Raw genomic sequence first — 17,210 nt, forward strand, 5'->3', positions numbered from 1 at the left:
ACTTATGTATGGGTCTTGTATTCACACTTTGAATATGATCGAGTTTCCCCGCAGTATGTGCTCAAAAGGGCATCAGAGTGCTTGCGGCCCCCTGTAGTCACACATTCGTCAAGGTGAGCTTGCCTCCTTCAGTGCATCGCTCCGTACGCCGTGAAGGAAGCATACTGCATTGAAACTCAATCATATTCCAAGTGTGACTATGAGACCCATACGTAAGTATAGGGGTAGTCTTGGACCCTCTAAAGTAGAAAGGAGGGCAGGAAGACAGGGATCTATCAGTCCTGAAGAAAGCCGGGGAAGACACTAAAAGCCAGCTGAAACATGTTGACTTACCTGCGGAGAGAAGTGGCGAACGGTGCATAACAGCCCGTGCTCACCACCATCGTCTAGGTTGTTAGACATTCTTAACCCTGGCCAGGGAGTCCAGGAATAAAATAGGCTTTGGGACATCCCTGAGCTAGTTTTAACAACATTTTCTGCACTTATTATACACTTGATCCCTACTATTCTCTGTGTTGGTTTTGCCTCCCCCACCGTATTGCTCCACCCCAGACGCTGGTCTGCGCAGGGGTGTGTTCAGCAGCCCAATGATGAAGCATGCCACATTCGTGTGGGGGGAGGGCAGTTTTTCGAACATGTTGACTTTGTCTTATATAACTCTTTAAGCGATTCTCTTTTTTTCAGCCCTACTTCCTTTTGTGTGTGTAGTTAGGTATTGAGGAGGTCGTAATAGACGTTGTCCCTCCTCCCCCTTTTCATTGTGTGGAAACTGTTATTCATGTTCTCTGAAATAGGTGATCTAGTTAAGCAAGAGCAGTGGCAGAGTCCAAAGAAGAAAGTTTTGCTGGGAGCAGAGAACCTCCTCAATGGTATGAAAGAGGCTGTGGGAGCCCAGTGATCACAATGACCCCTTCTTTTAATCTCAAAGACTCACAGAAATAATAAACACTCAATATAAGCAGTTGACTCTCTGTGGCGGCTTAGATTTTTGAGGTTTTTATATGTTTATCCCATACTCAATTATCTACAGGAGCTTATATTACAGGTTATCTATGATCAAGTCGAGGCCATACAGTTTACCAAACTGATAAGTATAAAAAGCAGAGTGTCCCAGTTGGAATTCAAATTTGTCACCTGCTGTTCTTTGGGTAGATGCTAGACAGACTGCACTATCTTACTGGGGCAGAGAGAAGGTTGTTTATATTTCGTAAATTCATTGAGGGACATTTGCAATGAAACCTTCCACCGCCATCATCCTCTACCTGGATTACTTGTCTCCAAGGGTTATCAATCTTATTTTCATCATATTGCCCCTCAAGGGTCTACCTTGGTCTTTCACTTATCTCAGCACTCACAGGACTCGTAGTCAGCCTGTGTGATCTTCTTACCCCAGGAGTGGGATTGAGGTATATGAAGTTATTGACCTGACACCATCAATGGCATTGTAATAGTGTCTGGTAAATGTTGAAGAGTGGCTGAGCTCTACGAGAATTTAAAAGGCATGCCCTGCCCTGGTGGGGTGTTGTGAACCTACCTGATATAGCGGAAGACTGTTTAATTTCAGCCATACATCAAAAGGAGACCCATCGTGTTTAATAGCTACTGTCATGGAATCGAGCATGCAGTCAAGTTTCCTATATAAGTGCATTATGCTCTTGTGGGATGTCAGGTTAGAAGTCTTTTTATCTGTCATCGTTTTGTGTCATCTGCAGGAGCTGCGACTGTGACTAGAGTATGTGAGTCTTCCACAGTGTGCTAGATGCTGGAGTTGCATCTGCTTTTTTTTATTGGGGGGGTGGGGGAGGCAGATTCTTTGCCAGTTCTTTTTGCCGGGGTCAGGACTTTATTTTGCCGAATGGGATTAAGCTTGGGGAACAACATTGCTGCATGTGTAAACTTGAAGCTGAAAATCTTGTTAGACGTGCATCTGAATTATGGTCCGCCATTATAAACAAACATTGGCAAAGCCAATAGTTTTCGGCAATCCGAGAGCTATTTGCTATTTCAATGTCTAGTAATAACTATGTTTGATAGAAGCACGTCGGCTGTTCAGCATGGCTGAAAGTCATGTGAAAAAGCATGAAGCCCAGGTGTAACCAAACCAGCTACCTGGTATGCAAACTGCCGATTGACAGCAGGACTAGCATTATGCAAATGTATAAGAGGTTTCTGCTGCTGCTCTGCAACAGCGATATGGGGCTCGGCAAAAGAGCTTTTTGCAAACGCCATGCTTGCCTCTCTCCAGTTCAGCTGTTTGTTTTTCTCACATCACTTACCTTTCAATTTAACGGCTTGATTAAAACACACCACAGTCATTCTGTTTTGTCACAGTGAAACAGTCATTTAGGGCTTTCCGGAGTTTGTACTCTTTGATATCACTGCGCAACCAGTACAACATTTTTTTTTTTTTTTTTTTTTAATAGGGGACTATAAGCGGAGCGTTCTGGCTGGGGTTGGGATGGGGCGGTAGGAGGCACCACTAATTGTGGGGGACTAAGTAACAGCCAAATACATGCATCCCACTCCGGGTATATGGGTAAAATACACCCCAGTTTTGGGGCAGGGGAACACACTGTGACACATAACAGAGTGGGGTGTTAGCCCCAAATTCCATTTATACCACTTTCTTCAATGCTAAACCCTGAAATTACAAGATAGCCAACACTTACAAGTTAGCTGTCAATACTACATCATTCGAAAAAAGCCACTCAAGCTCAGGGCTTTTCTTTTACAAATTATACTTTTCATTTGCTTTAGTCCAAATGATTTATTTCACTAGAACAGCCCTTCTGCTTTGCGTGTAATGAAAACGCATGGCCGAAAACGTAATGGAACAAAGATGTATGGTAACTGTTCAACAAAGACCCAGTGGCTTTCTCGGTTTTTGATGAAACTGGACCTATAACATATTCATTTCATTAAATGAAATTCAGTCAAATACATGAAGCTTAATGGAATGTTTAAATCGGCAGCTAAAGCCTGGGGGTGACCAATGAGATGCAAATAACTCTCACCTCAATTCTGTGGAGAAATTATTTCATAGAGGGCTTTGATGGAGGGGCATGATTTGAAACGCTGTAATGGGCAATGAAAACGTGTTGGATGGCTGTAGGTGTAGAGTGTGTGAATTAACTCGGTGTGTACTCGGTTGCAACAAATAAAAAGATCATGCCTATTTTAAAATATATTCCAGAGTGTAAAATATTCAGCAAGACACGTGTTTATAAAACGAAGCATAGGAAACAGTAAAGAGGAAAGCTTTTTCCAAACTAGGAGGCCAGCTTTTCCACTGCACAAACTTCTAACAATGGCATGGTTGGGTGAAAATAAATTCGGGTGGTGGCAAGCAGCAAACATTGTGAGTATGAAAAAAGCCAGGAATAGAGGAAGCCGGGCACAGAGAAACACACATGGTAGAGAAAGGAATAGCGGCGCTGGTGAGGGGGGCAAAAAACAGACCGTGAACCATATCAGTTCTCACTGGGGCGCATAGAAGCACATAGTGCATCAGAGTGACATGGGGAACGGGAAGGAGAGCAACCTATGCAAGGGAGACCACTGCAAAAGACATGCACTCTCATGGAGTGCTTCACAAAAATAAAACAAGACAGATGAAGTAAAACGCTGCAGCAAATGAGCTAGATAAGGTACAAATGAGCACTCATGTGGACTCCCGAAAGACAAAGTAAAATGTGGCACCTAAAACGGGAGAAGTGAATAGACACCAGTACTTGGTCCATGCTCCGGTTGGATGGCCAAACACAGGAAGAGACATGGCTCATTCATGCTATGAACAAACGGAAAAGCAGGATACAAGAGCGTCAAATGAGCAAACAAATGGTAAGACTATGGGCGGGCTGAAGCCCACAGATTGCACACATGCGCTGTCTAGCTTAGACCTAAAAATTATAAATTGGCCATGATGTTAGATGGGGTGAGATTGGGATTTGGCAGGCCCTCGAGAAAAAAGCTGCAAAATACACAAGAAGTGACAAGTGATCGATAGAATGTTTGATTTAATCTCAGTCACTGGTAATTACTCAGGCCGCATCACAATCCATCGTTATTCTGCACACTATGTCATCTCAGTTTGAGCCCAGCTATATGCAAATCAGTCTTGACCCTAATCCAGTGGGAACAAACCAGGCCGAACTACCAAGCCAGGTCCTCCCTGAACTGGAAAACAAGCAATCCAGGACTGGTTTTGCCCTAGTTAGGTCTTAACACCCATGTATATACTTAAGGAGGAAAAGGCTGGGTACCAACCTGAAGGGTGTGTGGCTAGGAGGTCTATCGGTGGAAGTAGATCTCCTATGGTCCCAGTACAATTGCTATTATCTCAATGGCTGATGCACTTGGGTCGCTCAGTGGCCTCTTTTCAGGTCTGAAAATGTACATTGGTGGATGACGGTCAAGCTTAAATTCCTTCTGTTCTCATTATGGAGGAGCACACATACACACAGCACCTGGGTAGTTACTAATAAAAGTATGTAGGTAAGAGTCTAGTGTATCCTACATTCTTCAGGAGCCTTACTTGAGGGTTTGTGGTGCCAATGCTCCAGGATCACTAGGACCCCTGATTGTATGGAGATCTTTGGGAGGAATCATAAACAAAGTCAGTCCTAAAGCAGAGTGGTGCATGCCAGCAGGTTCCATCTGTTGCAGGGAAGGGCTTAGCCCAACGCGGTGCTCTGGTCTGCTTCAGTAACTTAGAGGTGGCTCTAATTGACCTTTTACCAATTTGTGTTCTTATTGCCCCTCCCCTGATGCTCTTCCTCCACTTATTAAAAGGAGGCCAGGCAAGCTACTGCTTAAGCAACAGTTTAGACCACAGCCACAACTTCAATCACCCCCAATATTGCAATTTTGACTTGCAAGCAGATGCAACCTTCTCTGTTCCTTTAATCTTTCACACTTTCTTAGTCTCAGAAACAAAGCTTGTTAGCAAGCAGCTTCTATTCTGATCTTGGAGCCTCTTCTACTTGTAGGTCAGCAAGAGGCCTGATCTCAGCCTCCCTAAGATTTCTATTCACCCCGAGCCAAACTCTTCCCAGATTAACCCGCTCCAGTCCCTGCTGATGAAACACATCCTACTCCTCTTGGGCACAAGTGCTTCCTCTCTGTGTGGTGGAAAGCTCCTCTTTGTCTATTACACCACCTTCTTTTCTGAGTTTGTGTTCACAGGCACTAGTACTAGGAAGACCACCCACTCCTGCCAAAGACCTTTGATCAGAGTTAGATGGCCTCTTCCAGGAGCTCTGCCATATTAGAGTCCAGTCACAAAAAGTGGTTGCAAATTGCTTCCTGACTTTGTTGCAAATAAACTCTGATTTAGCAAAAAGACCTATGTACTATTAGGTTGGTTCGCAAATTCACCATTTTTAAGGGCTCGGAGAACAACATGCCTAATGAATATTAATTAGGCAGGTCGCAATTTGCGACCTCCTTTGATTTACTACAAGGATGGCGACCTGCAGGGGACTACTGACCACCACCATCCCTGTGTTTGCATTCCCAATAGGAAAAGGTTTGTTTTTTTAAAGCAGTCCGAGTTCCTTTATGGAACAGTTGCTGCTTTAAAAAACCATAAAGGTTTATCGCTTAGTAAACAATCCAGGGGAGCCGGCTGTGGTCTCCAGGACGCTGCCTTCTCCCCTTGTGGCCACCAACCGGCATGTCAAATGCCCTTTGTGAATCAGTTACCTCTCCTTTTCAGGAGTTGGTAACTGGACAATAGTGTGACTGGATTTGCACTAGCAGACCACTGACACATGCCATAGAAAATCACAGCTTAGAAAGAACTATTCTTTCATTTCCCTTACAAATTGTAATTCTGTATGGAAAGCAAATCTCCCTTTACAAAACTTTCAGACGAATAAAATAGGTTTTAAATGTGGAAAATAGTCACTTTGCAGTCCCAAATCCAGTGATTTTGTGAGCATTGCTCATTATAATTAGCCCTAAATGCTGTCAAAAAGAAGTTTCTTATATTTCCTAATTAGTTAGTGAAAAACAGATTTGAGCAAACAGCACACTTTTGAAAGGCCCTTAGTCTTCCCCATCCATACCAAAGACTGTATACTTTGTGAGATTAAAAAAAAGACAGATGTAAATGTACAGGAATTTATATAGCGCAAATCACCGAGCGGTTTCTAAGCGCTTGCTTAGGGAACCCGTCCTGGTATTCCCCTGTGAGATACCCCGGCAGGGTATCCACAAGGTGAAAGCCAGGCATCCCGCCGCGAGGGGCCGTTGTGGAGATTAAGCAAGCTATTGCCCAGAGTCGCAGAGTGTGAACCCGTGAATCGAGTAGGCACCGGAGCGAGAATTGTCGAGTCCATGGACATTTTAGGACTCAAGACCCCGCCGAGCCGGGAATTGAACCCTGGTCCCGGGCTGACCTCTGCTTCCAGGTCTGCCTCCTCTAACCAGTGAGCCACACTTCTCCACAGATCATGATACAGGTCTCTGGCGTAACCTTTAGTTGAGCTGAGTGGATGTTGAACAACAAATTTACCGATTCCTCCTCTAGTCTTTTATCTCTCTATCAACACAGCTCTCTTTTTTTTTGTTTATTATCACGTTTGCTGTTTTTTGTTTTTTTTAAATATTTTTACATACGATTCCATTTATGTTTAACAATGCATTTTCCCTCTATAATTCAGGATTCCATATTGGGTCTGGTGCATTTTTTCGCAAAATTCGTCTGATTGTCATCAATTTGGAACATCAGCATTTTGACGTTTCGTGAAATTGGAGAGTTGTTGCTCTGCACATGTCAGTCTGCTGTTCCTCAGTTTGAAAATGTTGTACAGGAAGGAAGTCCTTGGTTTAATAATTGTCTTACTGGTCTTGCCTATTTTAATGGTTTCCCCTGCTCCATGATCAGAGAATCAGCTTGTTTTTCTATTCCATATATATAAATGTAGATGCCAAATCTGTGATGAACAAGTGAACGGTATGTACTTGTAATTCGAACAGTCATCATTTGTAGCTTCATTTAATTCATTATCAACCCACTCTACTTCAGGTTAAACCAAGAGAATAGTAAAAGATGTACCATTGTGATTGTTTGCATGACTTGCCCATCAAGATGAGTTTGCCTACATGATGCTGCCTAGCTCCTTTAATGTGTGAGTGTCACATTTTCAGCAGGGTAATACCAATCTATACATGCCTTTTTTCATTTGAAGAAATAATTTATATGAATAGATGTCTTTCAGTCGAGGGTTTTATTTAGTTTTAGTTTTTAATATAATTTGTCTATTTATTTCATGTTATATATAAAAAGGTTACAATTGAGACTGTTCCTTTTTTTACATATTTTTGCGAAAGAGATATTTCTCTCTCAAAACAAATTTCTGTGATTCCGTACATAGGCAGAGATAATATGAGTTCATAAATTCAGTGAAATTGCCCTGATGGAATCCTTTCTGACCTGTTTCTCTTTGTGCATCCTGCTTAATCCCGATGTAAAAAGATATTTTATGTCCTGAAATTTTATCCATTTTACTTTTTCAGCAGTGATTGGAACCAACTTAGGGGCAGATTCAGAGTTTGGCGCACTGGGTACTCTGTTGCAAATGCAATGGAGTACCCTGTCTTCCAAACTATACGTACGTTCGCCTCAGTTAGAGACGGAAAAACCTTAGGGTTTCCATCCACTGAGCCCCAGGTGACTCTGTCTATGGAAAGCTTCCTCCAATGGCTCGACAGAGTACAGACCAACGAAGGAAGGGCAGTACACCACCCGCTCTATTTAAAGTGGATAGTGTAATGTCCTTTTATTCTGTCCATCACCACCAGGAAAAACGACGTGGTGAGGGACAGAAAAGACAGTGATGACCCCTGCGAGAAACGCTGACAGCAGTTCCCTTCAATTTACAGAGATGACTGTTAGCCCTTTGGTTAGCTCTACATTTGATAGTCGGTATTCCATGAGGATAGCGAGGGTCATGCTCTCTGCAGCCATGATAGATGGAATTTCAATCCGTCAGCCGTTTGACTCATGCCATTGTCTGTTTCAAAGATAACAAACAGTATATATTGTTCCAAGTTTATTTTAAATCCTGGTGTGTCACTTTGCAGCACCTTGCAGTTATCTATTAATTTATTGGCCAGCTGAGTGTGAAGTATAAAGTGGAGGGAGATGTACATGTAGGTGTTCTGATATTTGTACTAGGGTATTTGTCAAGCCTGCTCTGAGGATGTGGTTCCAAGGAGCAATGATGTGAGTTGTTGAGGAAGCCAAATCCTTTTTTGGAGAATGGTGAAAGCCTTCTTGAAAATGCTCACGTTCAGGGTTCTCTTAAATGACAGAAGGCTGGCTTCCTACGTAGTAATTTGAAGGTATAGAAGAATAAGAAGCAATATCTGTAACAGTGTAGAAAAAAGATGTTTCTAGTGTGCCTTTTTCTTTCTTCTTCTCTTTGTCTTCTTACCATCTTTCCTTTTCCCCGTTTAGTTTTGGCAGTACGGAACATGGATTGAGGTGGAAGTGGATGATCTTCTGCCCACCATGAAGAAGGAAGTAAGAGACCCTTCTGGGAATATCACGGTATCTTACAAACTCCTCTTCATCAGCTCCAAAGAAAATAATGAGTTCTGGAGCTCTTTACTGGAGAAAGCATATGCAAAGTAAGATGGCAATTATCCTGGAGTGATGACATTGTATATGAGTTGGTATCTGGTGAAGTGAAGGGTTAAAGATGTTACTGCAGAGAATAACACCTCAAGAATACGGTGAGAAGGGTGTGATGTAGAAAAGCTTGGAAAGCACCATTTCAACTTGGTTAAGGGATGACTGAGCCTGTATGGACTCTTATAATAATAGAAAAATACAATTCTCTTGCATGCAGGATTTAGCCTTCTTCGTCAAAGTTTAAATAAAAAGCAGTGCACAGGACTGTTCCCTGTACTTGGGAAATAGTTGAGCATGCTTAGAGGAGGATGGGGTAGTAAGATACCAAGTGCAATAGGTCAGTTACTTAGTAGTCTTTATAGAGATCACGGTGGCATGTTCTTAAAGTGACATGGCCCTGGAAGAGCATGGAAGAAGTAACAGGATGCTTCAACTTGGAGAAGATCTCTTGAGGGACACTTGATAAATACATACAAGGAAACAGATCTTGCATCTAAAACAGTGGTAAGGCGGTGGCCAAAGGTGATCATGACATTAAGCATGAGAGGGTGCACTGGTAGGTGCGGTATTATGAAGGTTCTAAAGCTGTGAAAAGAAAGGGCAACTGCACTTGTATAGAGGGATATTCTAAGCAAGGCATGATCGAGGGTAAATGAATCCATCAGAAGATTTGAAAACTAAAGAAAGGGCTTTTTTCAAGGGAATGTTTGTAAGTCAATGTCTGCTCTGAGCAAATTTATTAGCATGAGATTGTTCAGATCGCGTCTTATTGTTCGGTTGCACCTCTTATACAAAGCCACTTCTGTGCATAGGTGCAGGTAACACATCCTATTTTATTTTAAAGTTAATTTTCCCGAAATGTTTGAGAGCAATGTTTTCTTAGACAACATTTTTATTTTAAGTTCACCTACATGTAAATATGCTGATTGCAATGGTTTTAATTACCTGAGCAATAAAGAATTACTTACTTATCCACATCCTATTGTCGGAACTCGGCTGCCAGGAAGTTCATGAAATAATTGCCTATCGGGAAAAGGAAATACACAAGTGAAAACAACATTTCGATGTATTGCGCTCTTAAGCCTTGAAAAAGTCCCTAAGGGAACGGTATGCATAGGCTGTATTTGCAAAAGGCTGGTTCTGGAAAAAAAAGATTTATGTCGATTAATACAAGGATTCAACGGATTGTTTGAACATTGGAGAAATAAGAAGAATATAGAAAACCCCTCAAAAGGATATCTGTGCTTGGCTATAATGTGTCAGGACAATAATGAACTTAAACCGTTATTATCTGGACTCACTCAATGCACATTATATTGAAATTACACATATAAAAAGTGTTGGTCTAAGCAAGGCATGGTAGAATGTGAATGAGGCCATTAGCAGATTTGAAAACTAAAGCAAGGGTTTTTTGAGGAACCTTTTGTATGTTGCTTTGTGCACTGAGCAAATCAGCCGATTAATTGTCAGATTATGCCTTATTCAACTGGTTGCAATTGGTAGGTCATGCGTCTGTCCAGTTGTACAGTTTGCGGGGAAGTAGCAGGTTACCATGATGGCAGAGCTAAAGGTACAACTATTTAGCTCTTGCAGAGGTTTACCACTTTTAGGGATCTTGGGGTGGGGCAGGCAGGTGTGGAAAGATTGATAAAAGTGACAAAAGTGGAGCATTGCAATTTTCAATTTAAATCCCCACTGAAGTTACAGTGGGAAAAGTGAGTAGACCGAGAAGGGAGAAAGGTGTGTTATGGAATGATTTTGAGTGCAGTAGTGAATGGAAAGTACATTGTCTCAGTCTTAACAAGGTTAAGCTTCAGGCAGGTGATGAGATTGTATGAAAGAAGGGTAGTTCTTCTAGGTATGAGATGGAATTAATCTGTAAACTGGTTTGAACAAAACTCCTAATTTTCCTAATTGGGTGTTCATTTAACCCAGTTACCAATTGACAAAGGTCTGCTAGGTGCTTGTCTTCACATCATGAGGTAATGTCTCAGGGCTTCTTAAAGTACTACTGTCTTAACACTGTCTGGGAGCAGGAAGTCCAAGAAAACAAAAGCTCCAAGTTGTGTGTCTGGAGTGAGTCGAAGCATCCCTCTTTGAGCTGGCTTCTTGAAAGTGTGTTTGATTAAATGGGCATGTTTAATAATGATTGGTACAATACTTCATTTGTGAAGTCCCTTTTAATCCTAGGCTTGGAAAAGAAAGATTGATTATTCTTGGGCACATTTCAAAAGTGGGGGTAGCTCTGCTCCTTGTAAATCACACTCAGAACTCAAAATTATGGCTTCACTGGTTAAACGAAGGACATCACAAATATACTTTTAAAGTACATTTTTGATAAGTTACAGGAAAGAGTTTCAGATGTATTACCAATTCAAAATGTGTATCCTTGTTGTCAAAAAAGATTATATGTGAGATGTGGCTTGTAAATACTTTGCTGCCGCTGGAAAAGGCCTTGTGCTATCTTGATCTCCAATCGCGACTGCTGCACCCCATTGCCGTCATACCCGTATACACAGTGAGATCAAAGTTGGTGATTAGGCCTCGCTAAGAATGTGAGTTATTTTTGGAGTTAGGAACAGGTCGCGCAGGCTAGCCCCGAGGGCTATTCTCTAGCACGACTTCGTAAGTTTCAGGTACATGATCAATGTGACTTCTGTAAATGCAGAGGCTGTTGAAAAAATTTCCAAGCATAGCAAGGGGAACCAATTATGCTAGGAGGCAAGCACTTGTAGGTGTACGAAAAACAGCAGTTCTTCCCTGTGGAGATTTTTACATTCAGGGTATTATTTAGGGATTGGCAGAGTGGGAACCCTATGGCAAATCCAGCAGCCCACTCCATTTAAAGGTAGAGAACCTCTGATCGCGCACCAGTGGAGGCCCCGCTGGCACACAATCATAGATGCCATCCCATCCAACACTGGCTGACACATTGTGTGCATCAAGTGGTCCATCCTATTTAGGGCAGTAACCTCAATGTAGACCTTCCTTGCCCGGATTAACGAAGCAGAGCATGGCAGACCCCAACAGGACAAATAATCAAGAATTTCCCACAATTTGCTAGGATAACATTAGTTGTGAATTAGGGCCTTTGTTTTTTGTCTTTCTTTGTAAGAAATTCTCTTAGGCAAAGACCAGAGAAATTTTGAGCGGACCATCATAAAAATGTTGCCAGGCCAATGTTAATTTCAGATGAAAGATCCCTTGTTTGGTGGCGGAAGCTTTTTTGACAGAAATTGACCGCTGCGGGTGCGGTTCACACATAGGTAGGCACACAGACAGAATAGAGACAGGTCCTGGCAGCTTTGGTGGACCACTGTGGCTGTTATCCAAATGACCACTTACTCGTTTTGTGGGAGCTGCGAGAGGCCCAGTTGACAAAATCGAAGGCTGCATGTCAGTTTATTATTAATATCCACAGCCCCATATCCCTTTTTACTGCCTTGTTTTGTAGTTCTGCTCCCGGCACAAGAAGTCTTTCAGAATGTTTTGCAGAAACACTTTAACGTAGTATTTTTCCATAAAGTATGGAAAGCTGTCCACTACTTCCCTAGAATCATTACTTGGCATTCTATTCTGCACAGTCCTCTCCAAAGGCATTCCAGCACCTTCTGTCTGTTCACCCGCTTGATGTTCTGCAGAAAAGTAAGAGAGCCTTGAATAAACCCTTTCTTGAGTAGGACTAAGGGCCATATGTAGGTGGCCAAATACCGATCGGTAACACCGAAAATGGCTCATTTTCGGTATTACCGACAAATATGTAGCCATGTGAGATGTAGGTAACACCGAATAGGATCGATAATAACGAATCGGTAAAAACCTTCCGTCACCGAATCGGAATTACCGAAACAATGAGATCCGAATCGGTAGAAACGAATCGGTAAAACCCCCAAATATGCTATGTAGCAAACCCCGGTATTACCGAATTTGGCCAAAATCGGTGATAACGATTCGCTAATTACCACGTTTCTGGAGCATGTGGTAATCAGGAGGAGTCTATATAAACACACCCAAAATGCATCTGTATGACCACAATGGCAGGCCTCTATCTCATAGCAAGGCGCCTACGGCTGGGAGCAGCAGGAATGAGGATCTGGAGACGTGAGGAGCAGGTGTACAGAGTACGCATCACTCTGTTCCAGTTGACAGACGCTGAAATACACGAGAGATACAGATTGCACCCAGACACCATCCTGGAGCTAATACGGGACCTAACACCCTATCTGGAGCATCAGACACCAAGGGCCCACGCAATCCCCCCCCATGTCCAAGTACTCTGCTGCCTGCACCTGCTAGCATCAGGAAGTTTCCAGGGTGTGATAGCAGCAGTGGGTGGAGTATCACAGAGCTGCCTCTCCCGGATCTTCAACACCTTCCTAGACGCCATGATGGACAGAATGGAACATTACATATCCTTCCCCAGTACGCAGGTGGAGCTGCAGAGAACCAAGCTGGAGTTCTATCAAATTGCCCACTTCCCCCACGTGATCGGCTGCATCGATGGGACCCACATTCCCATCTGCCCACCTGCAGCAAGTGAATACATTTACAGGAACCGCAAATCCACCCACTCAATCAATGTGCAGGTGATCTGCAATGCCAAACACATTATCACAGACATTGTGGCCAAATACCCCGGGAGTACCCACGATGCTTACATCTTCAGGAACAGTGGCATACATACACGTCTGCTTGCTGGTGAATTTGCCGACGGACACATACTAGGTAAGTAAATGTCACACACCCTGATGTACACCCTGCCACAAGCTGTTGGTCACACCAATCAATGCCACTAACTTCTCTTCATAGGTGACAGCGTATATGCCCTCCGGCCGTATCTCCTCACACCATATCTGAACCCAACCACCCGAAGGGAGAGGAGATACAATGTGGCACATAGGAGCACACGCAACGTGGTGGAGCGCACTTTTGGTATGCTCAAAAGCAGATTCCGTTGCCTCCACAAAACAGGAGGTGCGCGTCTGTACAGCCCCTTAAAATGTTGCAAGATTATTGCTACGTGTGCAATGCTACACAATCTGGCCACCAAAAAAGGAACTGCAGTGGAACTGACTGAGTCAGAGGACGAAGACGAGGACAACCCTCAGCCAGAGCCCAGCGCGGCTGGTGCTGCAATTAAACATGATGGGAGACATAGACGGGCAGAGATAACATCACACTACTTCTGAGTGAGTAACGACACTGAGGCATTTCCAATTACATGTACAGGTGTTTATTTGGCACACCTACAGCATTCTGAGCAATGTCCAATTGGACATGGGTTACATCACCCATCACATGCGTGTGGACAGCCAGAGTCCTTCACTTCTTGCGTCCCCGTGCTGCACGTGCATGTTCCCCATCCACACTGACTTGTGAGTTGGACCGTTCCTGTGCTGGGACAGTACGTCCACTACGCCTCCTGCACTCGGTGGGTGAGGGTGTGACACTACCACGGCTGGAAGCCTCCTCACTGTCCCCCCCCTTCCATATTTGAGGCATTAGCATTCTGCATGAGCTCTAGCACTGAGGTCATGGACACCATCCCCCTGGCCACATCCCTGCAGCAATGCGACATCTTCTCCTGCATGGCGATGGACCGGCGACACATCAGTGCTGTCGTACTGGCCAGCCGGTTCACCGACGAAGTATAGTCTTGGAGTCTCACTCTCAGTCGGCGCATGCCAACACGGTCCTGCTCCAGCTGGCTGCACAGGTTGTCCACCGAGGTTGCTACCCTCTCCATCCCTGCAGACATATTCTCCCCCATGGCACTGATACCCTCCTCCATCTTGTGCATATGTCTGTTAATGTCTGCCACCTCCCTGTGTAACGACTTCATCTCCCTCCATTGCAGGCGCTGGACCTTCAGCATCTTTCCTTCCAGTCCAGCAAACACACTGCCACCCTGCTCATATTCCACTGGACTGACCGGCCTTGCCCTGCGGCGTCGTGATGAGATGTTCGCACCCTCGGATGCTGAACCAGCCCGCTCCCTGTTGGATCTCTCTACAATGGGACTTTGTTGGCGCTGGCTGCCCTCCTCCTCCGACTCCTCCATCTGCTGGAGGGTGATCACGGCATGCCTCCTGCCTGACTGTGGTTGTGGTGGTGGTGGTGATGGTGGTGGTGGTGGTGTAGGTGAACGTCGCAATGGTGACTGAGTGAGAGGGGATTGCGGCCCTCCCTGGCGCTGTGGTGATGTCTGTGGTGAACGATTGGCTGGCTGCGATGGCGCAGAGCTGGTGTTCCCTGCAGCCATGCTGTCTTCATCGTGTTCACTCCCCTCTGGCCTGGCTGACCTGCCTCTGCTGCCCTCAGCTGCACTGCGAGATGACTCGCCTGAAATGACACAAATGTAAATTTTCTCAATGCTCTGTCTGCAATGCCATTGCATTAAAGTACATGCCAACAGTGCACAGTGGTTATCCTGACCTGTCCAATTATGTTACCATGCTATTGTGTTAGCTGCCCTGACAGTCCTGATCATGATTTCACACTGACTACATCACCCAGTATGCATTGCAGGTAAGCAGTAAGACATGGTGTGGAGTGGGAGCACTTTTACCACTATGGGGGTTGGGGTTTGGGAGGGGTTAGGGCAGCATGCTGGGCATGCTTCTTACCTTGTTTTCTAGCTGCTCTGGCGGAGCTGTCTGCGTCTCCTATGCCACTCACACTCTCCCGCTGGATGGTGGACTCCACCATCTGTTCCAGTGGTGTTGGTACTGGGGCTCGATTTTTTCCTCCTCCAGTTTTCCCTGCCAGCCTATGTCTCTCTGCCATCCTCTGTTTTGCAGTTTTTCTGAGGTCGTACCACCTCTTTCTGATGTCCTCTATGGTGCGCAGGGTCACACCTATGGCATTGATCTTGTCCCGAATGCCACTCCATATTTGCCTCTTCTGTGCGTCTGGCACTTGGTGGGACTTGGCTCCAAACAGCTTGTGGTACACTTGGGTGACTTCCTCAATCAGGATCTCAAGCTCCTTGTCGCTGAACTTGAGTTTTCTTTTTCTATCACCTCCCTCCTTCTCCTTGTCCTGGCTTGCCATTGCAATGCTTGTTCTGTTTTTCTTCTCTTTTCTTTTTCTGGTCTATGTTGCTGCTGCCTCCTCAGCTCTCCTGCCTGCCTGGCTGCCTCACAGTGAGCTCCAGGCCCTGTGCACCTGGCTGGGTGTGGCAACTTCCTGTTTGGGAAGTAAATGGGTGTATCAGGATTGGCTGATTCACCAAAACGCTGTTTTTCGAATTACCGATTCGGTATTTCCGATTTTGGGTGTGGATTCGGTAACATCGATTCGGTATTAGCCTTTCGGTATGCATTTTTATTACCGATCTGGTCACAATCGGTATTTAATACCGATTAGGAACGAATCGGTAATGTTTAAAGGAATATTTACCTACATCACGTTTACCTCATTCTTAATACCGATTCGGTATGAATCGGTATTACGGAGTCGGTATTTGGAAATTACCTACATATGGCCCTTTGTGACATGAGACCTATTCAGTGGGATACGTCTGGAAATCCCAAGTCCGTTCCTCCAAAACTCTTTGAAGTACTGAGCTGGCAGTTAGTCAGGCAGAGCCATTAAAACATCTACACTTGTATTGCTATCCACCCCTTCGTGTGAATAACCTATTAATTCTGTTTCCTCAGGAGTACAACTTGCCATATTACATAAGTACTAAAAGTCAGATGCATAATGAAAATCAGAATGAAACGTTTGTCTTTTCAGGTAAAGTTACCAATAGGGTGCCAATTTGTTAAGACGTGGGTTCCGGGCTCATTGTGCCACTGGATTCAAGCTAGCCTGGCTGATGAGGGGTGATGCCCCAAAACCGGTCCTAGCATTCTTTTTTCCGGTCCAGAGAGGACATGGCTTGGCAGTTCGGGCTGGACTGTTCCCATGAGGCACAGGGCCAAGACTGATTTGAAAATGGCTGGGTCTAACCTGGGATGGCATGGTGAGCAAAAGAACAATGGATTTAACCCAGATCTCTTAACTGGGGGTGCATGTTTGATTTGCTCTGCATTCCGTCCATCATCTGTGTGTCTTTTCCAATTTGTTAATAATCATCACTGCCGTTCTCGAGATCTAATAATTCATTTATATTTGTCCTTATGACACTGGCTGTCCAAGAGGACAGTTGGTGTTCAGTTTGCCTGTCTACCACACAGGAAATTAATTTAGGATTTCTAGAACTCGATTCTGCTCCTCAGTTTCATAACTAACCCAGTTGTGATATGCCTGCATTTCTAATGTGTCCCTACATTGTACTTGTTATCAATACCTTAGCATCTTCAGTGGCAGTGTCTGCCTAAGGCTAGCCATGAAGTATGATAAGTCCTGCAGGACTCTAGACTAAAAGAATTTGGAAAATAATCATCCACTATTTAGCTGAGCATGTGTGGCTATGGATGTTTAAGCAGGCCTGAGCACAACAGATGTAAACAAAACAGAAAGTTCCAAAACAGAAGAAGCAGAGGAGACCACAGTAGTTAGGGTTGCTCTTGGATAGGAACCAGTAGTGTTATGAAAAAACAATAAAATAAAGTTCATTTTT

The 17,210-nt window shown here is 44.2% G+C and overlaps 1 protein-coding gene across 1 annotated transcript in view; it reads left to right on the forward strand.

Annotated features, from left to right (window-relative positions):
* Positions 1 to 17,210, forward strand: part of LOC147692791 (calpain-9-like) — a 181,107-nt gene that overhangs the window by 30,740 nt on the left and 133,157 nt on the right. Inside the window, exon 5 of the mRNA XM_086939014.1 lies at positions 8,465 to 8,637. Coding sequence (XP_086795140.1) covers positions 8,465 to 8,637 — 173 coding nt within the window. The remainder of the gene's footprint in view (positions 1 to 8,464; positions 8,638 to 17,210) is intronic.

This window comes from Lissotriton vulgaris, chromosome 9 (genome assembly GCF_964263255.1).
Source record: "Lissotriton vulgaris chromosome 9, aLisVul1.2, whole genome shotgun sequence".
NCBI classification, from domain to species: domain Eukaryota; kingdom Metazoa; phylum Chordata; class Amphibia; order Caudata; family Salamandridae; genus Lissotriton; species Lissotriton vulgaris.